General features: G+C 39.4%; 1 protein-coding gene across 1 annotated transcript; it reads right to left on the reverse strand.

Moving 5' to 3' along the window:
• Positions 1 to 4,975: 4,975 nt before the first annotated feature.
• Positions 4,976 to 25,292, reverse strand: LOC134659555 (single-minded homolog 1-like). Its single transcript, XM_063515221.1, has 8 exons — positions 25,071 to 25,292; positions 23,664 to 23,839; positions 23,193 to 23,314; positions 21,633 to 21,753; positions 19,685 to 19,863; positions 7,171 to 7,277; positions 6,530 to 6,677; positions 4,976 to 5,592 (listed from the first exon to the last, which is right to left on the reverse strand). Exons 1-8 carry the CDS (start codon positions 25,243 to 25,245, stop codon positions 5,019 to 5,021), a joined length of 1,602 nt encoding a protein of 533 aa, XP_063371291.1. The 5' UTR covers positions 25,246 to 25,292; the 3' UTR covers positions 4,976 to 5,018.
• Positions 25,293 to 25,414: the final 122 nt, after the last annotated feature.

Genomic DNA, 25,414 nt, shown 5'->3' on the forward strand with positions numbered 1-25,414 from the left:
ATAAAAGTACCTATACTGAATTTCGTATATTGATGGCTAATTAAAATAAAGGGTTATAAATATATATTTTTTGCAGATATTTAATTACTTACAGTAACACTTACACCCGTGTGGAAATTATTAAATGAGCCTAATAGAATGCATTAGGTACATTAATTTTGTTCAGGTTATGGTGGTCTTGTTTATGTTTAAAGACCCTCTTTTCCGGTTTACCACACTGAGATACATCTGAGAGAAGACAACACAGCTATCGCAATTATTTATAAACCGGTGAAATGAAATACAGTATTTTTATGTCTAGGAACATTAGCAGTGGTGTGAAAAGAGACATTACAATATTCTACTTAAATGCTATATGTGCTTCAAGTGTCATAAGCTGATTGAGAGAAAATAATGTAAGATTTCAGATTTAACGAAAATTAAATTTGAAATTTCTTACAACATTTTGGAAATCCATATACCTACCGAGTTATTGGATATTATACAAATATCCTGGTGAAGTAACCCAGATGTTTTTTCTACATAAGTACTTAGATGCTTTTGCAAAAAATATTTTATCTATGTTTTCCTTCCAACTGAAACGAAATCTAAGGTATTAAAATTTAGGAAAAGTAGAAGGCATCAAGGCACGGTCATTGTAACTACTCAGTTTACGAAATATTTATATGCATACCTATGTACTTACATATAATTGTATAGATTTGCGCCCCAGCTCTCATATATAAAAGCATATTTTATTAACTGGTTTCAAGTTTCAACAGCGTTTTATCCTGGTTACCCTAGTGTTATCCAGGAAGTGCCATCAGCCATCACTGAAGGAGAAGAGGAAGAGGAGAAAGGAGTACAGTACAGTGTAATCCCTTGCGCCCTACACCGTCAAGCACACACACACACACACACACTTGAAATACTGGTGTATGTTATGTAAAAATAATTACATTAATTATTTTATGGCATCTGTTTCAGAAGTGCTTGCCGTTTTAATAGCATTACTTATGTAATGAGGGAGCTAGGTATAGATGTGTAAATAATTGTAAATCTGCTCTTGTGCTTTTATTGGAGAATAGGCTCTCCTCAAATGATAGAATTGAACACTTTATGAAGAACGTTTTTTCGATTACACAAAACTCAACCTTAAAGTGTGACCTAGTACCCTTAATCGGTCTTAAATTATTGATTAACAATGTCACCAACTAATGAAAATTATTCATTACAGTATTAAGAAAAAGTAAGAAATTACTTTATCACTTTTATTAGCTGTTGTGATTGTACACAACGTGCAAAACCCTGTCCTTGATAAAACATCAAACTTTACTGTTATTCTGATTGATAAATTTCAGCAACCCATGCTATCCATAGCATTATTTTTTTCAGGGAAAACACTAATTTTAAATTGAATGAGGTGTAAAACATTGATTACCTATATATAAATAATGAACAATAATATTCGTGATGGTAGTTATTAACTTGTTAGTGATTATTTATTGCCCTCAAAATCATGAAAAAATCACTTCCCAAACGATTTGTAGAGGGATTAAGTCAATTCTTAAAAGATTTATTTTTATTTTCACCACCTATTTAACCTGTTATGTGTTGGTGTCAACCGTAAATCGTTTAGGAGTTAATATTAGTGGAAGAAAAACATCAAGGTGGAGTGATTCTTGTACTTAATGATATTTCTCAATTTCATAATCATGGTTCCATCCAATAATTTTGGTAAATCCTTACTATGATAAATGAGAAAATAAGTGTTACTTAAAGGTGTAACCAGCAACACACTGCCAAGAGTTGCTTATACTTAGTTGTTGTATTCGCCAATAATTGCATCTCATGCTATCCTTTGATTTCTTTGATATTCCTATAATAATTAAGTTTTTATGTGGTATTTGGTGGTATAAATGAAAATACTTACCTATTACTAAATAAGGATCAAATTATTTTTGTTTCAACTATCTATATACTATACGATAGACAGTTTGATGAAATGATATCACTAGATCTCTAAATAATGTTGTAAACTAAATATACATACCTACCTATATTTTGGAAATAGTTACAGATAACTAAAAAGGTACCCAATTTAAAATGAAATAATAAATCATTGTTAATCAACGATTTCATTGTTATAATACAAAGCCAAAACAAACTTTGAATACTTATCTCTAAACATCTACATAGTTATATATCATTGAAGAAGTTTGTGCAGCGTAATAATAATTGGAAATTAAACGAACTTACCTGTAAGTGAAGTTCATTTCAATTATATTAGCTGCACAAACTTCGAAATGATAACCCATCCCACCCAGTACCCACGTTGTCCTGAGACAACCAGGGATTCGTGTACCTATAATCCCTGTCAAAGTTATGGTAATATTGGCTTTGCTGAATTGGGGGCCAAGTTGTTCCATCTATTGGCATATTCACTGCCAGCGTGAGCTACAAGCATAGCGGATACTATATGTTTTTTCCGCTTTGTAGCGATAAGTACCTAAGAATAGAGAACCCTAGCGGGCTACTGGCAGTGAAAGTGTTATGTCTTGGCTTGTTACTCTAAACTAAATGACATTGACAGTTGACAGCGCGGGAACCGTTCAACGTAGGAGTTACGTTCATAAATCAGATACATATTTTTAATTTTGGCTTTGCCTCTCTGTAACATTCATGGAATAGGCTAAAATGATAAGCGCGTACTACATAGTTATATATCATTTCGAAGTTTGTGCAGCTAATATAATTGAAATGAACTTCACTTACAGGTAAGTTCGTTTAATTTCCAAGTATATTTCATTTCAACAGTTTAAGATCCTATTACATTTTATAACGGATTACAATTAAAATTATTAGTAAAATTGAATATTTTTCTATTTTTACGGATAGATTAGGTACAACCTACCTATCCAATCAAATTCTCTATTCAATATGCTGTTTGAGATTCTGCAAAGTTTTTTGGCCCAAAATGATGAAAATTTTCTATTTTCAAACGTCTTTGTATATTGTGTAGGAATTGAATGAGAGAAGCAAATTATATGAATAATGAATGAACGGAAATGGAACGGAATCATACACGCGTGTCTTTACACGACTGTTGTTAGTGAGTCACATAATGTCAAATACATTTTAGAAAAAGATATATTTTCTGTGGATAATACAATAAAAGTTAACGGTACAGTCTTAAGTACCTACCTTTCGAAAAATAAAATTAAAAAGTGTAAAATTAAGCAAATAATTCTTTGAACTGTGAATTATATTAAGCAATTGAAGTTACGAGTATCCTAGCATAGGAACTATAAAATGTGAAGGTATGACCCGTATGTCTCTCTCTCTGCAATGCAAAACTTACATCTCGATAAAATGAGACAGACCTAGCTCTTACAACCTTACATGACTTTGGGTCTACGGTTGATAAAATATAAAAAATATAATACCAATATGCCAATACAAAGCTCCGGAAAGTGTCTACGGTCTAGGGTTATGTTAATGTATGTACACTACGATAAATACACTATTATTGTCTATGTTTAGATTGACCGTATTTATCAGTAAATCCACGATACTCATATAAATATTAATGTGAGCGGCAATTTCTCTTGTATGAGGGCTAAAAAGCAGAGTGTAAATATGTGACGTCCGTGTGAGAAAAGGTACCTTATGGCGGTTGGCGCTTACGCTATTATTAACGCCGCTCCAATATTATTGCGGTGCTATGCGACGTAAGCGCCAGCCGCCATAAGGTGCCTTTTGCCGTAGAACGTCACATATTCTCGCTACGCTCAAGATTCCACATCAAAACGTTCAACAAGGCCTTCAATTTATTTTGGATTTTCTACGAAATACATTTTTGTAGGTACGTACCATTCTATTTCTTATGGATTGTTAACCGACTTGCAAATCTCAAAGAAGGAGGTTATCAATTCCGTTGTACGTTTTTTTTATTTATTTTTTTAATACCATGTTATAAGCGAATACATGAGAAACACCGCGTAGTTTGTTTGTTGTTGAATAGTTCGGCCTAGAGTTGTACTCTCCTGAGCTGTGAGCGCAAACGTTCCAAAACATCACTTGATTCTATTTAATTTAATAGATATCTTACATTTAACATTACAAATCGCTGTTATTACGGATTTAAAGTCGGCAAATTCCCTGCCAGATTTTTACAAAAGCTCTAACCCGATTCAGATGAACAAATTGTTACTGTTCTGATCTTATTTTGACACTTTGAACATCGCTTACGCCGATTGGTGCATGCGAAAGTGAAAGCTAATATGCTATATCAAAACCAGTTCAAAACCATGACAAATCGGTAAATCAGAATCAACCTCTACTTTCTCTTCAAAGAAATAGGTAGGTAACTAGTTATGGTGCGATTCGTTCACTCTTTTATTGTATTTATTATCCAAATCTAATAATATTATATTTTATTTCTATAAATATATGGCTTATATTATTACGTTAAACCTAAAATCTATTTACAACACTATTTACAAGTCACTTACACGTTACAACAATCAGGCAAGATAAAAGATATACTCGTAATTTAAAATATACTTAATGCGATACAATAAATCTACATTTTCGCACATACCTACATTACAGTTTATATTTTGTAACCTATATTTTCAGTTACACAACCGATTTTTCCTTTGGAAAAGGTTACTATCTAAGTGTATCCAAATTTTATTAAAACTCGCAGTACTTTTAAAATTATATAGTACCTAATTTCTAAATTTCTTCCTAAATCAATATATGAAAATTGAAAACTAAGAAGAGTACAATTTGGCAATTTTGTAAGTCTGTATGTACAATCGTCGCGTCGTCGTTCGACACATAGCCTCAAATATCTCGATAATCCGCGCTTAGAGTCCGTTTAGACCAACTTTGCACCAACTTGAACAGAACAAAGTGTGATACTTGTCATTATAAACGATAAAGGCATTAATGACATTACCTCACTTTGCCAATGCTATGCATAGCTTGGTCTCTACCTCAAATTTTATAACCTCAAAACTAATTCCGCGTCATCAGTGCACGAACTCATTCACTCCCCCGCCATGATGGTGGAACTGTTGCGTGTTGTCCACGATGACAGACGTGTAACCCTCCGTGACAGCGGGGCTCGCCGCCATCTTGCTAAAGTTCCCGCCGAAATTGTCAAGCGGTCGGCCATTTTGCGGCTGATTCGGATAAAACGATATTAAATTCGTGTAGTTATACTGCTGATTCGCGACCTCTGTTGAACTTTCCATTGATGAGCATGACGAAGAACTGGCCGAATACGGCCGCTGGTTTTGTGGAAGCATATAATTCGGGGTCACCTCTGGTTCCGTATAGTTTTCGTTGTAGAACAGTTCGTGATACGTACCATTCTGATGATAGTCCTCCTCATACGGAGGCAACACAGGTAAGTACTCAGAGTACTGGTATCCTGTACTCGAATCCCCATTGAACTCGTTTTCTAGTTGCACGTGGTTGAGCTTGTCCGGCCGGAGGACGTGGGGGGAGGGGGCGGGCGGTGCGGGGTGCGCGGGGGGCTCCGCGTGCAGCTTGGGCGGGCCCTGCTCCAGGTTCAGGATCAGGTGTTTCTCCTCGATGTCGCTGAAATGAAAGGTGCTGTTAGACAATTTGTAGACGCTGTCGCAGGGTAATCTAATAACTGAAGAATTTTAGCTGATGTTTTCATTTGGCATCGTATAGGAGTCATGAGGCTAGGTTGGATTTGTGATCTTTGTCCCTTGCTGGTTTTATACATAGTTCTGTAGTTTTTAATGGTATAAGAGGCAAACATTACTATTGCCTATGGACACCCGCAACGCCAGAGGGGTCTTTAAGACGCCGCATTTTTAAAATAGGAGTTATTTTTTTAAGGTTTGAACTTTGACATTGAAGGTAGTATCGGTTCAGAAATACCGCGGGTGAAAGTCCATTCGACAGTTAAGCTGTGCGTGGCAGGAAGGTTCTGCGCACAGTTGAGGACTGCCAACTGTCTAGTGGTGAAGATGGAAATGTAGTCACTGGCTAGTCTGGTAGCTGTAGTTACCTGAGCACATAGTTGACAGAGACTATACAGTGTGGCCGGGAAGAGCGGCTGTTGTGCACGATGGTGGCGTAGCTCTGCATCCACACCCAGCCGCCCGCCTTTGTGAGGAACCGGTAGTAGACTGTAGTCTATAGTCACCGGTTATAGTCTTGTAGCTGTAATTACCTGAGCACATAGTTGACGGAGACTATACAGTGTGGCCGGGAAGAGCGGCTGTTGTGCACGATGGTGGCGTAGCTCTGCATCCACACCCAGCCGCCCGCCTTTGTGAGGAACCGGTAGTAGACTGTAGTCTATAGTCACCGGTTATAGTCTTGTAGCTGTAATTACCTGAGCACATAGTTGACGGAGACTATACAGTGTGGCCGGGAAGAGCGGCTGTTGTGCACGATGGTGGCGTAGCTCTGCATCCACACCCAGCCGCCCGCCTTTGTGAGGAACCGGTAGTAGACTGTAGTCTATAGTCACCGGTTATAGTCTTGTAGCTGTAATTACCTGAGCACATAGTTGACGGAGACTATACAGTGTGGCCGGGAAGAGCGGCTGTTGTGCACGATGGTGGCGTAGCTCTGCATCCACACCCAGCCACCCGCCTTCGTCAGAAACCGGTAGTAGCGGGACGTTACTTGGCCCTTCGTTAATACTGCGAACATTAATATAATGTTATAGCATGGAATGATCATAGGATAAACTCTAAAGGTTAAAGGTACCTAATTACCTGTATATTTTCAACCAACTCAGAAGATGCATGGACATAATAAAGGGAAGGATTGGAAATGAAATGTTGAGAGAGATGAAATGTTGGGTTACATAAAGACACGAATAGATGTATTGTGGTGTAAAAAATTTTTAATAAACATGTTTCGAGCAGAAAAGACTAGCCACCGTGCCTTTCTTACGACATAATTTGCTAGTTGGGCAGGATCTCTAGAACTGTGTCGTACCCGTACCATGTAGTGGTGTTTCTAGGCTTTAAGAAACTCGGAGTTGCCAGGCTGAAAAGTGAAAAGAGGTGCTGTTTCCACCACCAGCCCCTTGGTTAACCCGCTTACAATTAATTTCAATAGTCCTACATGTGCTGTCGAAAAAAATGACACCGTTTTCACAAATCGGACTTAAATGTGATAAGTACTTACATGTGCAGTGCGAGTACCGCATGTGGAGCACGTCCGTGCCGTGGATGTAGTGGTACAGGGTCTTCTCGATGAGGTCCTGCGGCTCGTAGCCCGTCAGCGACGCCACCCTGTATACAAACAAGAACAACGTTAGGATTAGGATCAGTTGTATAGAGTATAGACTGAATGCGGAACTACTAGCGCCATCTAGTGACGGGTAGCACTCTGCTAATTTTAGTAAAAATCGAATTTACAAATAAGTTTGCAGGAATAAATTGAATAATTTTAGTTGATAATGATAAACCCTAAAACCTATCACTACATAGTATAAAACAAAGTCGCTTCCCGCTGTCTGTCCGTCCCTATGTATGTTTAGATCTTTAAAACTCCGCAACGGATTTTAATGCGGTTTTTTAATAGATAGAGTGATTCAAGAGGAAGGATTATGTATAATTTGTTAACCCGGAAGCCGGGGCGGGTCGCTAGTTCAAAATAAATAAATGCCTCATAGCCTGCCCTTGCAAGCTAAGGGGGTGCACTGTCATCTTGTGATATTTCTTTTTAATAGAAATTCTTCTCAATTAACGTTTATTTTTTAAAGATTAACACAAACTTAACACATTTTTTTTTCATTCACAGTGAATCCAATTCTTCCTAAAAATGTTCCTAGTTTAATAGTATTCAGATTAAACTATCATTAATCAAATACAAAACAAAAATACTATCACATTAAATTCAATTTTATTGTAAAACAATCACACATCCCTTCCACGCAATCAACTCTGCACAAAGGTTGGGGGTCGCTACCCCCGGCGTTGCAATAAGGGGTTTAATTGGCGGAAGCTCTGTCAACAGTTTTTCCGGTCGAGGGCTGAGGGGTTGTATTGTTCTTTAATCACCGCTTGTTAACGATCTTTTGATGCCTCCATTGTTGCTTTTAAAGCGAAAATCCGTAAAATAAGCGTTCAGGAGGCCGGTGGAATATTGGAATACCATCGCCCACACTGTTAAGAGGCAACAGGAGTGGTCATTTCTCCATACAAACGTACTCGACTGTTTCCTCCGTGGGTTTTGAAGCTAGAGCAATGATTTTTTCAACACAGATTAATATTGTCAATATCTGTGTCGGACCGTTTTGCTTTTTTGATATTTTTGTTTTATAAGGCGCTAGAGCCCTTCAAAAATGGCCAAAATGGCCTAGTTGACTATGCCGCAATGAGAGGCGTGGTATTCAAAACTGATATCAATTAGCCAAAAAAGCAAAACGGTCTGACACAGTTAATTTCATAATCATTTAGATTTCCAAATTTGGTTACGATTGGTTAAGTTTTGGAGGAGGAAACAGTCGAGTACGAAACCTCGAAATTGAGATTTTTACGCAGGATTTTTCGCCTTGTCCTTATCGCACTAGTTTTAGGAGCCGCTTCCGTTAGCGAAATAGCGAAACGGGTATATTTACCTAAAATATTTAAATCTCAGCTCCTGTTTCGTTTTAACTGTCCATCGGTAGACCTTATTACCAAAAGGCATAAGGTCTACCGATGGACAATTAACAGTGTTGCTGTGTACGAGTGAGTGGTGTTTTTGAGTGACAGAGTCGAGCTTTTGAAGTTCAAAAATTGGTTCCCAATTCATTTTTTTGATACATATAGGAGACAACCGAGCAGACGAATCGACTAATGGTAAGCAGTCACCGTAGCCTATGGACGCCTGCAACTGCAGAGGTGTAACATGCACGTATATTTTACAATATCTCTACGCTAAAAGTTTTCCCTATAGGTCAGTGGTTCCTAACCTTTTCAGTCCGGTCACCCCTATGACTAACTAGGGAACCTGATTTTACCCCTCCTCCCAATGGTAATAAAAAATAAAACGTGTACGTTTGTTGTATTGTTATATTAGGTTAGCTTATTACCCCCGTAAAATACTAGTTTTACCCCCATGGGGGTAATTACCCCCAGGTTAGGAACCACTGCTATAGGTAAATATATTTAGCAACTACGTCCATAGTCCAAGGATGTCCTTTGTTTCTCTTTACCAATAAGTGCTACCGATTGTAATATTATCGCACAGCTCTAGTTTCAAAACAATGGCGTCGCCTATCAACAATATTGAACAAGAACTGAAAAAGGCAACTCTACTCTTACAGGCCACGTGTGTTGCCAGATGTTCCGATACTTCGTCAGCATTGGCCGAAGATTACCTCCACTAGATACACTAAGAAGCATTAATCGAAAAAGGGAACTCTACTGTTACGGCCACGTGTGTTGCCAGATGGTCCAATACATCGTCAGCAATGTTCATGGATTCCCTCCACTAGATAGGCCCACATGCGGCATTCCACTAACCCGGGGTTAACCGGTTAAACCTGGAGTTACCATGGTTACCAGACACCAAGAATTTGACACTGGGTTACCGGTTTAACCGGTTAACTCCGGGGTAGTGGGATGATGCAAGTAGCCCTAAGGCCTCTAAGAAGCATTTCACGAAAAAGGCAACTGTTGAGTTACAGGCCACGTGTGTTGCCAGATGTTCCAATACATCGTCAGCAATGTTCATAGATTTCTCTCATTAGATACAGCACTCTGAACTGCAGCAAAAACACAGCTGTGTCAGAGACAACTTCTATTGTTCTTAGCGCTATTGTTCCTAGAGTTGTCAAACATCAGGAGTTCCCCTGCCATGTAAGGACTTGGCGCCCTTGGAGGTTGTCAGGGTTTTTTAAAAACCTTAACTATATAGCCACTTCAATCTAGCTAAAACATTGGATTTGGGCAGATAAAAGGCAAGGTTACTAGCTACTAGCTACAGCGTATTGTGACGAGTTAAGCGTTCCTGCCATTTCTGTGCAAATGACAGGCACGCTTAGGGTTATATAATAATGCACTATCGTGTATGAGGCAATCTATGACACCAACAAAGATCTGCCACCTTAAGCAGACTACTTAAAGAATACAATCGCGTGGCAAATTATTCTTCAATACAAAATGTAAAGTTTTGAAATCCTATCCGTAAGTTGTGTCACACTTCGCGGTAATGTAATGACCGCTAGTTGTTATAAACGTATCATTTGTTTATACCTACCTATGTGTATTAAATGACAATTCTAATTTACTATTAAACGAATATTCTTAGAAAAGATGGGCGGTTGCATCTAATTTAATTGCTTAACACCTGTGTCATGCTCTTGGACCTATGTATCTAGTCTTAAAATCCCACCTAATTCATAAAACTTAGTAAAAAATTAATAAAATTTAATATTTAAAATTTATTTATTATTATTGGGGTGTTGTGGGCCTTTGAGTGCCACGTTGACCAAGCATTGATATTATTGTGACGACCCTTTAAAGTTCACTACTAATGCCCGTTGAATCCAGGAAATTCCAGATTCTTCGGGCCGTAATGTTCTGTACCTCATAGGATTGCAGTAAGTAGGTACTTCTTTTTGACATTTTAGTGGTCCACGGGGACAGATAATGTGCATAGTAGGATTTAAAATGTAACATATTAGTAATAAAAATACGGTAAAAATATATTTCTTAAATTTTTTTAAATGAAGCCCAAGCGAAAGATATTTGAAAGAACTGTCATAGCTATAGGTATAGGGATTATCATTTGACAGGTATAGGTATAGTTATAGACCCCGTCTAACCTAACTCTGCAGTCTCTGCACCGACATTGATACGACGAAGTGGAAACTTGGAAAGTCCCCACACCGGTCCCGCGCGGGTTACGGATTCAGCCAAAGTTTCACTACATAGTATAAAACAAAGTCGCTTCCCGCTGTCTTTCTGTCCTTATGTATGCTTAGATCTTTAAAACTACGCAACGGATTTTGATGCGTTTTTTTAAATATATAGAGTGATTCAAGAGGAAGGTTTATGTATTTGTTAACCCGTGCGAAGCTGGGGCGGGTCGCTAGTCAAGTATAAAATGTTCCAAAGTCCATTGAATATTAAATCTAACCTTGAACACAACCCTAGTCATCAAATTATTTATAAAACAAATACAACATTATCTAATATCAGGTACGTGCGAAATGCCGCGAAAGTCTTCCGCGCAGTCAGCCATGTTGCCAGCTGACGTAAATGATGACAAGTAGAATGTGGCCACTTGGTGACTCATTTTGGGGATGACCTGGATATCGCTCGGTATAGTAAAAATCGGTATAATAGGTATAAGGTGCATTGAGGTAACTTCGAAAACGAGGTAATTTTAACGTTGTACTACATACTTACATTTAAGTTGGCAGCGTCTGACGTTATAAAATAAGAAGGTTGTCCAATATAGAGGATTTGTATGTAAGGTAAATGCAGGTATTAACGCCCCCCTTAAGGTTATTTTAGAATCGACCATAGTTTTTAAGTATACAGGTTGCCCTCAAGTATACTTTTCAATTTTTATATGCTAATATTATGTTTATAAAAGGTAATTACAAAGCTACCTGTACCTAAATAAAGGATTATGATGTAAAAATTAATTTATAAAGTTACTGAGTCGATTGTTACTATTGCCGACCCATAATAATGGCTGTGAAGCTATTAACGATTTTTAAGCAGCTATTTCCGATCGTGATAAGCTGATAAGAGAAAGTATGTGCCCAGCAGTGAAACTCATATATATATTTTATACATATATGTATATACCTGGGCAGGTGTGGTGACATAGTTTCCATAGTGAATTATTTTAAACATTTCTAACACTTTATAAGGTAAATATTTTATATTTCCAATATGAACGAAAATTTCTAGGAATTTTCACGCATTGCTTAGTTTGGGGAGATTGATCTGTGTCAGTTTGAGTGTGTGTATTTATAATAATGGGTACCTATCGTGTCACAAGAGTAAGTATAAAATTAAATTATATATCTACGATCGGTAATAGCTTCTTATAGTTACTACTATTACCGATCCCTTTGAATCGGTGATAAAATAAGTAATTTTACAGGGTTAAAATAAGAAAACTAGATGATGAAGTGTATGTCGGTAATAGATTTTTAAAAAGACTAATTGTTTGAGTTTATTCGGGTCCATAAAAATACTTGTGTTGGTATGTTATGATAATATAAAATAACGCAAAAATTAAATATTACGTTGTGGCCGTTACCGACTTACGGATCGTTGATAGCTGCTACAACTAAAAGTGGTGATGCTATCACCGTTCTATTTTAATTTAAAGTTTTATGGTTTTCAATGTAATTTTTTAGATAAATTGTGATGTTAAAACAAGAATTTATAATTGAATTGATACATTTAGTAATAAAAGGTAAAGTACAGTAGTCATTTATTTCAATAAATGTCTTAAGCAGAAAAGTTACGTACTTACTTGAAAGTACAAGCGCCAGTACTACATAACCTGCGTCCACGCTACCCGCGCCGTAATTGACGTAATTTATCTTTTTTTCGAACCACCACTCAAAATAACGTTAACCTACCCGATACCCAAGGAACAAACGCTTGTAGAAGTCTACCTACCTACCGCTGAAATGGTTCTGGTATCGAAAATACATCTAATTACCTAAATAGATCGGTAATACCTGCAGTTTTTCGAGGGGTCGTTAATAGCTGCGTTTACCTTACTTATTCTATTGATTGCAACGTCATCGTTATTCTAACTAATCTTATTAGAATAATATAAGCTTGCGAAATCATAAGATTGCACAACCAACTCCCGAAAACTATTGCGAACTAACCAAACAACAGTAATGTGAAACATTAGAGACCCGCAAATAATAAAGACAACATATAAAGACCAAGTATAGAGGTCTCGACGCCGAACACAGCTTCATACTAGATACTCATGGTCCGAGCGCTCACACAAGAGAACAGATAACCCATGTGTACCTACGAATTTGTATGCTATCAACCCGTGATACAAGCTCAGTTCTCTTGCAAGTAGAAACAATTTATCAACTTCTAAAACAAATTCTTGTAGTCGTCTGTATACTCTTTATAGGCTGTACTGAGAAAAAAAAACCATTAAAAACAATTGAAATTGCATTAACGTTGAATGCTTTAAACAGTTCGATATGAGCCTATCGAACAAAGCAGTAAATTTGACTGTTCGTACGATACGTACGTACATTTGTTGATATTGTATTTAAAGCAGTTAATCTTAATGATATCATATTTCTTTCAGTGCACCTCAGTAAAAAAATACAGCTTAAAGAAAAACAATTGACTAGAGATAGAGGCATACAACAGGTGAGGCAGTCTTATCGCTAAAGAGCGATCTCTTCCTTACAACGCTTGGGTAGCGGAAACAATTGAAACAAAGCATTAAACAAAAATAGTAGCCTACTTTCATACACACAATTTGGTATAAAGATATACCTAACCTATGGTATACCTAACTCATTGCGTTATTTGTTGTTATTTCATGTAGCGTTGTTTACCTAAGTCTAAGTATATCAATTTTGCGACGCTCGAAATGTTTGTAATTGTCAGTCTTTGTAATTTACTAGTCGCCATCGTCATTGTTAGTCCAAGACTTATTCTACCCTCGTAGACCAAAAGTAACATGTCACCCATACACTACCCTCAGTTAGAATGTTCTGTACGGGATGTTCCGACCCCACACGGGGGGCGTACGAGTAATTGCCTCTTGTTTGAGAGTGTCGGATGTCCGATTGACAAAGAATACAATGCAAATTGATATAGGCGCAAAAAATAGTAAATTGATATAAAAAAGTTTACAAAACGTACTCGATGTTTTTTATAGTGTCAGGTGGGGGCTTGGTAGAGCCCACAGACAAGACATCCTCTAGACTGAGCATAGTAGCGCTACCCCCTCTGCCACAAATATACGGTAGTTTTACTCCATTTTCGAGTCAGATTGTCTTTGCGTGACGTCCGTGTCTTTGAACGGACCAATCACGGCACGGGACTCGCTCACCTCGTCCCCCGCACCCCCGTATTTTTGGCAGCATCAGTTTCATGAAATAATTGCTCTAAACTCCATCTAGTGGATTCCTAGTCTATGGTAGAGCCCTACTGTGCTAACTTTACACCGATTTGGACAAAAAAAGTGAGGGAGTGTCATTATAAATATCAATTTTATATTTTCCTAAAATTTGATATTTATTATGACTCTTTCACACTCTGTCATTGCAAATGCCATGCAGGGTTAGCTTGGTCCAACTCTAGGTACTTTTCGTTGGCATAAAAACGTCACTCATGTCGCGCAATTAAAAAAAAAACCGGCCAAGTGCGAGTCAGACTCGCGCACGGAGGGTTCCGCACCATCAACAAAAAATAGAGCAAATCAAGCAAAAAAAACGGTCACCCATCCAAGTACTAACCCCGCACGACGTTGCTTAACTTCGGTCAAAAATCACGTTTGTTGTATGGGAGCCCCACTTAAATCTTTATTTTATTCTGTTTTTAGTATTTGTTGTTATAGCGGCCACAGAAATACATCATCTGTGAAAATTTCAACTGTCTAGCTATCACGGTTCGTGAGATACAGCCTGGTGACAGACGGACGGACGGACAGACAGCGGAGTCTTAGTAATAGGGTCCCGTTTTTACCCTTTGGGTACGGAACCCTAAAAGCGAAAAGAATGAATGGCATAGGTTTCGCTGAAAATACACACACATCACACATGTAAAGAACGAAAGATTGAAGGTTCTGTGGCTTCAGGCGTCCATAGGCTGCGGTGACCGCTTTCCAGCAGGCCGGCCGTATGCTTGTTTGCCGCCAACGTTATTTTTATTTGGTCAACGGGCCTCATATAAATCCCGTAAAGGCTGTATGTATGTCTGTTTCTGCGAAACGACGGCGCTGATTGGCGTGAACTAATAAAGGGAAGGCGCGCTCCACACTCGACTTGAATAACTTGAAACTTAGCTATAGTTGGTCAAACCAAAATGTAAGTAAATAAGAACAAAAAAAACTATACTCGTCCTTTCCTTTTGGGTGCTAGTACTAGTGTAAGACAAAGATAGTATGATTCTCGTCTATGTTTGAAATGAGACAGCCCTTTTCCTTTGACAAACTGTAGCTCATGTCTTTTTACAAGCTTTTTTTAACTTGCAATGTAGGTTGTTCGGATTAATCCCTGCCGCTTCTTTTCGCCATCGCCCTACGCGACAACATTATCATCTTCACCACTTGGATGGTTGGCAGTCCTCAACTGTGCGTGTCTCCAGAAACTTCCTGCCTCGCACAGCCAAACTGTGGAATGAACTGTCGCCTGCGGTATTTCCGGACCGATACGATCTTCAAACCTTCAAGAAAAGAGCGTACTCCCATCTTAAATCCCGGAAACGTTCTTATAACCCTGGTGTTGCAAGAGTAAATATTGAGTAGTAACTAGTAAGTACCTACCTACATATATTGGCAAATCGACCTGCCATATCAGTATTTTGGGATAGAAAACATGAGAAAAACTCATGAGTACAGTCACCTGCAATAATATGTTACTCTTCGAAGGCCGTAAAAATATGTGGCACGCTCTTATGATTCTACGTTAGATACGTAGATCGTGTCACATATTTGTGCGGCCTTCGTTGTGTAACATATTATTGGAGGTAACTGTACATATGTGATTAGTATGCTAATCTTAATCCTAAATAATATTTTTTATTGTAATATATTGTGGCGTTAAAAAAATATGTATTACGTATTTTAATTCTGTTTTTTAACCGACTTCCAAATCTAAAAGGAGGAGGTTATCAATTCGGTTGTTTTTTTTTTATTTTTTTTATTTTTTTTAATGTTTGTTACTCCATATCTCCGTCATTACTGGACCGATTTTGAAATTTTTTTTTTATTGTATGTATATGCATACAGATTGGTCCCGTTTTTGTCAAAACCCGGTTCTGATGATGGGATCCATGAGGAATCGAGGGAACTCCTCAAATCTTAAAGGCATACATATAGTGATTTTTGTGTTTTTATCAACAAATCAAGCATATACATTCAAAAAAGTGACATTTGATGAAGTGGAACTGCTGATGATGATCAGAACGGAACTCTTCAACGACGTATAGTACACGTTTGACGATTTGTCCTCTTCGTTATGTTTGTTAAGCATGTTAAGTTTTTAATCCACATTTTTGTCAAGCTCGAGTTCTGATGATGGGATCCATGAGGAATCGAGGGAACTCCTCAAATCTTAAAGGCATGCGTATAGAGATTTTTGTATTTTCATCAAAAAATTAAGCATTTTCATTAAAAACTGTCGCATTTGATGCAGTGGAACTGCTGATGATGATCAGAACAGAACTCTTCAACGACGCATAGTTCACGTTAGGCGATTTGTCCTCTTCGTTATGTTTGTTAAGCAAGTTAAGTTTTTAAGCCAAATTTTTTTCAAGCTCGAGTTCTGATGATGGGATCCACAAGGAATCGAGGGAACTCCTCCAATCTTAAAGGCATGCGTATAGAGGTTTTTGTATTTTCATCAGAAAATCGAGCATTTTCATTAAAAACTGTCGCATTTGATGAAGTGGAACTGCTGATGATGATCATAACGGAACTCTTCAACGACGCATAGTTCGCATTTGGCGATTTATCCTTTTCGTTATGTTTGTTAAGCAATTTAGGTTTTTAGGCACATTTATGTCAATCTCAAGTCCTGAACATGGGATCCATGAGGAATCGAGGGAACTCCTCAAATTTTAAAGGCATATGTATAGAATTTTATATATTTTCATCAGAAAATCAAGCATTTACATTAAAAACTGTGGGATTTGATGAAGTGGAACTGCTGATGATGATCAGAACAGAACTCTTCAACGACGCATAGTACCTACACGTTTAGTGATTTTGAATTTCGATTTTGACTTGGACTGGGCCCCGGACTTCGGACTCGGACCCGTACTCGAACTCGGACCCGGACTCGGACTCGGACCCGGACTCGGATCCGGACCCGGACCCGGATCTTGACCCGGAAAACCACTATGATACTTAAACTAAAAAAACACTATGATTACCATAAAATGTATAGGTACATATTACCAAATAAAGTATAAGCGCCGTTAAGTGGGTTAGGCTAGTAGTTAGAGAAGTCGGTTTTTTCTATTAAAGATTATTTGACGTGATATCTTATAAATCGATGAACACCGGTAGCATACACGAAAAAGTGTCACGTTGTGGACATCATATCTCCATGGTAACGTTGTGGATAGATCTCCATGGTAACGTATAAAAGTACTTATGCAATTTTTCATAAATGTTTTCTTGGGTCAAACAGAAAACTGTGTTCACGTCTTTCTGTAGACATACGCAAGAGTTAAGGGCTATAAAGGTTAATTTTCTTATTTAACCCTTATCCACGTGAAAAGGTCCTCCTTTTATTTAGAGAACTATGATAAAATCATTACTTACATGCCCACAAGCTGTCAATTATTGCCCACAGGAGAGAAAAATGTACACTTAGCGCTAACACACTAGTTTTCTCTCTCTCGTTATCACGCAAAATTATCGTCCGCAAACCGACTTTACACCCATATTTTTTTTAAATGTGAGTGCAGTGTGGAGCGGAGCCGGCCGCCGGTATTGTTGCCGGTTCCCGGAACGGTTTTCCACGGCCAGTGCCGGACCAAGCAGCGATTCTAAAGTATTGCCAATACTTTTAACTACCTTCATGATAGAGCGTTGTAGTATATGTTACGACTAATAAACATATGAACCTGCCACTATAGTCGGACCAATAAAAGTCTGCAGCGGATTTGATAGCCACGCAAGTATTATTTATACGTCATAATTTCATAGAAGTTCAATTGAAGTTTAAAATAACACTTGCACTGCGTGGGCTATCAAATCCGCTGCAGACTTTTCTTGGTCTGACTCTATACACGATGGCTAAAAAATAACTACATTCCCGTTGCCAGGGAGGTTTTGGGATTATACTGAACAACTTTTACTAAAATACCCATAGCAAATGGACCAGCCAAAATGTATGAAACAGCCAAATTCTTTTTTCGCGATTTCGGGGTTGGTCCCATAGTAGAAGTTGCTCGGTATAATCCCAAAATCTCCCTGGTAACGGGAATGCAGTTTTATTTTTTAGCCACCCTGTATACAAGTATATAACCACCGAACTAGGTTTCCATTCTAAGTTCTAATAAGGCTCAATGCGTTTCAGCCAGCAGTTTTTGAAAAATCGTAGCACCAACCAGAGAGCTGGCAGCTTTCTCTCGCAGCGCATCAGTATTGCGATTCAGCGAGGGAACGCTGCCAGCATCTTTGGCACAATGCCGCGGGGGCCTTTTTTAGATTAATTTTAATTTAGATTAATTTAGTTTTTAATTTTATTTTTAATTTTAGTTTTTAATTTTAGTTTTAATTTTAATAAGTTGTATTTAATGCAGCAAATATTCAACAAGGTCTTCACAAAGTACCAAGTACAGTTGCCAAAAAATATGAAATAGCAACCTTGAGGCCTTTCTTGAGAAGATAGAGATACAGGAAAGCGTATCGTTGTCGTAGCGCAAGCGATTACGATTGTCACCTTGGCTAGGCATATTAGGCACCCTGAACTTGTTGCACCTAATCTCTAAACTGATCATTCATTTTTATTTATTCATAAAGCTTAATGCACATATGAAGAACCACCGATGGTCACATAGAATGTAGGTGTCCGTACACTGCTCGCTATAAGAAAGCGCACGTGGCGAGATGTCACATCGCTAGCGCGTGTAATCGGTTTGCGCCGGCGCACGCGTTAGTGCCGCTTAAATCACTCGCTAATGGCGTCAGCGGGACGTTTAACTTCACTTGATAATGCATTAACTTTAACAATAAAAGATAAAGTTTTGATAATAATATACGCTAAGATCTTAGACGATACTATGCTAATTATTTAAACTACGTACGGTTACGATACGGTTCTTTAAACCTGTATTACTATATTTACTATCACTACACTTTATAAAACAAAGTCTTCCGCCGCGTCTGTCTGTTTGTATGTATGTTCGCGATAAACTTTAAAAAACTGATCAAGTGCGAGTCGGCTCTAAACATGAACATGTTGGAGTGTAGTTTGAGTTCAGTCACGGCAGATGGCGGTAGGAAGGGTCCTACAGTCTACTTTAGACACTAATATTTACCACACAAGGTCGACACTCACCTGGCATCGAGGAATATAAGCCGCATGTCTAGACTGGCTGTGAAAATGAACATGTTGGAGTGTAGTTTGAGCTCCGTGACGGCAGATGGCGGTAGGAAGGGTCCTACAGTCTACTGTAGACACTAATATCTAGCACACAAGGTCGACACTCACCTGGCATCGAGGAATATAAGCCGCATGTCCAAACTGGCTCTGAACATGAACATGTTGGAGTGTAGTTTAATCACGGTCACTGCAGATGGCGGTAGGAAGGGTCCTACAGTCTACTGTAGACACTAATATCTAGCACACAAGGTCGACACTCACCTGGCATCAAGGAATATAAGCCGCATGTCCAAACTTGCTCTGAACATGAACATGTTGGAGTCTAGTTTGATCACGGTCACTGCAGATGGCGGTAGGAAGGGTCCTACAGTCTACTGTAGACACTAATATCTAGCACACAAGGTCGACACTCACCTGGCATCAAGGAATATAAGCCGCATGTCCAGACTGGCTCTGAACATGAACATGTTGGAGTGTAGTTTGAGTTCCGTGACGGCAGATGGCGGTAGGGAGTGTCCAACGGCGACGAGGCCGAGCGGCGCCGCGCCCTCGCCGAAGCGGCGCGCGCGCAGGTACCCGGAGCAGTGGATCACCTGGAGAGATACTTGGGTAAGTGCTGGTTCGGTTCTAGCCCTGGCTTTGGGTTATTTTCGTTCGGCTATCTATGTCATCGATTTTAAGGTTCCGTCACACGTAAGGCGCGTTTTCCGGGCGGTGCTTGACCGGGGCGTGAGCGTTTTATATATGTAAAAACGGCGCGCCCCGCTCACGCCCCGCCCGCAAAACGCGCCTGTGTGACGGAACCTTTAGTTATATACTGCGATTTAGTTTCGTTTCTAGCGATTCTCTTCTGGTACTTTTAGGTTTTACCGTATATTTTTTTGCGAATAGGGATTCGTCTCCTTAAAGACTAAAAGACAGCTGATTTACTTTGAAATAAAATTGTAAATTTAACAAATATTTTTAATTCAAGAAGTAGCAAAAATTGAGGGTACGGGCGGGAAAAGAATGAATGAATGAATGAAATTAATAAAAAATAAAACATGACTATGGTTCACTTATTTGTCAGAGATGACATTTAAAATAAGGTTGGCAACACTGTATTTCATTCAATATTTTTTAAGTGCTCATTACACGAAGTATCGTAAAATAGCCAAAAATATACTGCGTGTATGCACAAATTCTTTTTTGGGGAATAGACTAAAGACTTGTCTTGACAACTATAAGGTACGGTTTTAAAGGTGTGTGCACGACCCTTTAAATGACAAATAAAAGTACGGGAGTAGAAAAAAATAATTACAATATGCCTCCTAGATTGAGATATACCAACGTCTGAAGTCTGAATAGACATACATATTCTAGGCGCGAAAATTATACAGCGTGGTCTTCAACCACCTAATTATACAGGGTGCTCAATTATACAAACAATGCGAGAGCTTATTAACATCGCACGCGAACGAGGGTGGCTTGGTACAGTCATTCTCATTAACGATCTTATTGCTTTAGATTTAAGGTTAATTTTAGTAATCTATGGACGTTGGAATAATTATAGGGTTATAGGTTATAGGTATGTGTTGAAAATATCATTCACTTCAATAAAGATAGGTTTAGTCTCGTAATAAATTTGGTTTTGATACGACCTTGACGATCGTCTTAGTGATTGGCACGTATGTGATGTACAACTTTCACTACATCTAGCGATGTTTAAGGTCATATCAAAATAGATCAAAATCCCCTGTGTCGCACTCCAGAACTCTTCCTACTACAATCGCCATCAGATATATCGAAGCGGCCGAGGTGCTCAAAAATATCGGAACACGCACTCTACGCCTTGAAATAGTGGAGTGTTCAGATATTTGTGACAGGGATGTTGCGAACATCCGCATCCGCAACCGCGGAACTTCCGCATTATTTTCAACATCCGCATCTGCATCCGCATCCGCATAAAATCGATGCGGAGCTCATGCGGATGCGGATGTCGAACAAGTCGGTACAGGAACGTCTTAGCGGCGGCGTAAGTGCTAGGTAATTTCGTCATGTAACGAAATCGTCTAGATCCAGAAAAGTCGGCCAAGTTACTGTTTATTTAATATAACGCAACTATATTCTTGCTCAAATAATAAACGTTTCGTTTTTTTTAAATAAAAAAATACTAAATATGTAATATTTGACGTTTTCTAAGTACCTAATCTTGAAATCAGCATCCGCGGATGTGAGCCTTTAAATATCCGCATCCGCATCCGGGGATGTCAAAAAATCTGCATCCGCAACATCCCTGATTTGTGAGTCCCATGGCCTCTCCGATATATCTGATGACTGTACAAAGGACAGACACAGGTAAGTGTTGTTTCCCTGCGCCTACCTTATATCCAGAAGTGGTGAGTCCAGCGTTCCGCTTCGCCAGAACACACTTCATTCTGATGAAGAACGCTCGTTCGCACTCGATGTCCACGGCGGGACCCCACGTACCGCCCACGGGGTACCTGCCACAAAAATATACAAAATTAACCTTATTCTGTTCACCACATGGGAATTTTAACAAATCTGAGACAGTACTCACTGGGATACCAATGGCGACGTTGCCAGTAGCTGGTACTTAATGCAAAATTAGTTTTATGCGTAACATTACATTTAAGGACAATAAATTATTATGCGACCCAATATGGACCCAGTTTTTACATTTCCCGAAGTTTCCCGCTCCAATCTCGGAATTCCTAATTTTAATATAATGGTTCTGAAAAATTATAAGGGTAACATTCCATTTCTTACCGCAGCTGCACTACTGGTACTGAACGCGTCGCTGTTACTGTCAATTTCCATAGTAAAATGAACAGTAGTGCAGCTGGGGTTGGAAATGGACTGTCACCTTAAGGATCTGATGAAAGTAGAGTCCTGCCTCACCGAGACGATATGGCGACGTCGTAGTTATATTTCAACATCGTCAATAAACCATCGCCAGCTGAGCTGAGTCGCTGCCATAAGTACAGTGAGCTGCAAAACTGCATGGAGAAATTATGAATGAATTCATTGATAAAGTCGCCATGCACTTTTGCGGCTGATGGACGATGGTATATCTCAGAAGTCTCAGTATAAATAGGGGGTCCATATTGGGTCGCATAATAATTTATTGTCCTTAAATGTAATGTTACGCATAAAACTCATTTCGCATAATTGTTATTGTGCTGAAACTAGAGTTGGACCAAGAAAAGTCTGCAGCGATTTTGATAGCCCACGGAATGCAAGTGTTATTTACACGTCAGAAATTCATAGAAGTTTGACGTTTAAAATGACACTTGCACTGCGTGGGCTATCAAAATCGCTGCAGACTTTTCTCGGTCTGACTCTATTAACATTTCTGAAAAATTATAAAAGAAACCTAACCTAACCTACCGTGTTCTACACAACCTATGCAAAATATTTTGGAAAATACTTTCTGTTTCAGCTGGAGAAAAATTATGCGAGAGTTTTATGCGTAACATTACATTAGGACAATCAATTATTATGCGACGAGATACGACCCCGTAAAAACTGTCCTAAACCAGAGTTACCTATTTATTTTCGGGTCATGCCCATCATCAATAGCCACTGCATCCCTGACGGCTGGTTGTTGCAACGCTGTATCAAGAGCGGTTGAGTGAGACGGCCAATGCATTTCCGTTTATGGCTAAACAAGCCTATATCTGCAAGACTCTTTTTGCCGCATAAAGGATGACTGCACGTTAAACCGGGCCGTGTCCGGGCTTCCGGAGCTTCGTTTTCTATGAAAAACATCACGTGATCACCTGTCATTGTCATAGAAAAGTAAGCGCCGGAAGCTCCGGCCCAGACACGGCCCGGTCTAACGTGGGTCATCCTTTAGTCACGTGTATGTTGATTGTTGATGATGTTGGGTCAAAGCACAAATTATATGTAGGTGCCTTACCCTAGGCTTGGGTACTGGTGTCCGAGGTAGGAGTGTTGGTGTTGTAAGCTCAGCACAGCGCTCATCTCCTCGTGGTCGTTCTGGTGGATGTACTCGTATATCGAGTTGCCAGTCAGCTCCACCTGAATCAGACATTATCATAAGTATTAGTTCCACATGATAATTGGATTTTTTCGTCTAGCTTCTAGAGCTTTCTAAAAAACACTCGCCTGGTCCTCCCAAAATCCTGACAAAGGACCAAAAATCCTGACATGTCAGGGAAAATCCTGAAGTATGGCTACCCTACGACAGTTTTGGTGTACAATCCTAGTACACCAAAACTGTCTTATTTCAAACAGATACCATAGACAGAAAAATGCTTTCTTTGTCTTACGCAAGTACTATCACTGCAAAGAAAGGGATGAGTATAATTTTCCTGGCTCTTAATGACTGACAAGTTGTGTTTGTCGGACTATAGCTTGTGATACTGACCTGACTAAGTCCTAAATGTACAGACGCCGTCTCACTAATGTACATGATCTTGCCATCAGGCGCCACCACGAATATGAACCCGTCCAGGGTCTGCAGCAGATGGCTGCCCAGCTCCCGGATGGAGAGTTCTCGAGGCTGCGGTGGTGGCGGTGATGCCCCCCACGCGTCACCCAGACCTGTGGTCAAAGTGCTAAGTGATGCAGTGGTCCTGGAGCTAAGCAATTGTGCTGCAGCAACCCGCCGCGTATTGACATAGCTCTCATAGGCTCGTCCTAGAAACTGGCTTCAAAGAACCACATGACTTTGGATGCTGGAATCTGACGATGTACAAATAATACAAATAAATATACATATTCTATTCTATTCTATCCTAATCAACCTACAGCTGAGAAGGTACATTACAGTTTTAAATAAGTGTCATACTCGAGTATATGTTATTTTGTTGAAAAAATACGGCATTAGTGTTCCGTAATAGGTTATGTCTTATGTTTCCTATATGCTAAACTAAGGAGCTTCGCTACAAAATGTGGGACGTCATTTTCAACAAACGACCGAATGACGACCGAAAGAGAAACAGCTTTAAGGTAGACACACGCACGGTACGGGTCCGGGCCGAAGCGTTCAACACTTCGGTTTCTATAATGGGATCACGTGATGATTTCTATAGAAAACGTGTTGGACGCCTCTGCTCGCTTCCGGGCAGTTCTAGTGTGAGTTATCCTTTACAAGTTCAACTTCTCACTATTTTCAAATGAAAGAATAAGACGAAAGAGGCACATTACCAGATAGAAACGTGTTGTCTATAGAAGCTTATCGTCTGGGAAGACCTGTCGCATCTTCAGATAATAAACTGGCAGTCAATCTGGTCTGATCTGCAAGAATGGCTGCTGGGACCCCAGTAGCTCAGCCAGCTCGAGGAACTGCGTTCTCTTTCTCTCTTCGGGAGCATGACATTCTTACTCTTTCTATAATCATGGCTACTAGTAGACTCTAGAAACTTTATCATCTGGGAAGACCTGTCGCATCTTCAAGTAGCTTGTAGTCAGTCTGATGACGGAAGCCTTGTCCAGCTGTGACGTAATGGCTGCCGGGAGGGGGAATAGCTTAGCCAGCTCGAGGAACTCTGCGTTCTCTTTCTCTCTTCTTGAGCGGGCAGCATTCTTACTCTTTCTATCATCATGGCCATCAGTAGACTCTAGAAACTTACCATCTGGGAAGACCTGTCGCATCTTCAAGTAGCTTGTAGTCAGTCTGATGACGGAAGCCTTGTCCAGCTGTGACGTAATGGCTGCCGGAAGTGGGAGGAGCTTAGCCAGCTCGAGGAACTCTGCGTTCTCTTTCTCTCTTCGGGAGCGTGACATTCTTACTCTTTCTATCATCATGGCCATCAGTAGACTAGAAACTTACCATCTGGGAAGACCTGTCGCATCTTCAGATAACTGGTAGTCAGTCTGATGACGGAAGCCTTGTCCAGCTGTGACGTAATGGCTGCCGGGAGGGGGAGGAGCTTAGCCAGCTCGAGGAACTCTGCGTTCTCTTTCTCTCTTCTTGAGCGGGCAGCATTCTTGCTCTTTTCTTTCATGATGGCCGCCGCGTCGAGCGGCGCGGGCCGCTGGTCTTTGCGGCAAGCTGTGGAAGACGAACATGTTAGGTCTTTTGAAATACCTTGGTGTTCTAATTTCAGTCTTGACTTAGGCAATTGTTTTTGAAATATTTTTTTATTTGTGTTTTTAAGTAGTCACAATACTTTA

The sequence above is a fragment of the Cydia amplana genome, chromosome 25, assembly GCF_948474715.1.
Source record: "Cydia amplana chromosome 25, ilCydAmpl1.1, whole genome shotgun sequence".
Classification (NCBI taxonomy): Eukaryota; Metazoa; Arthropoda; class Insecta; order Lepidoptera; family Tortricidae; genus Cydia; species Cydia amplana.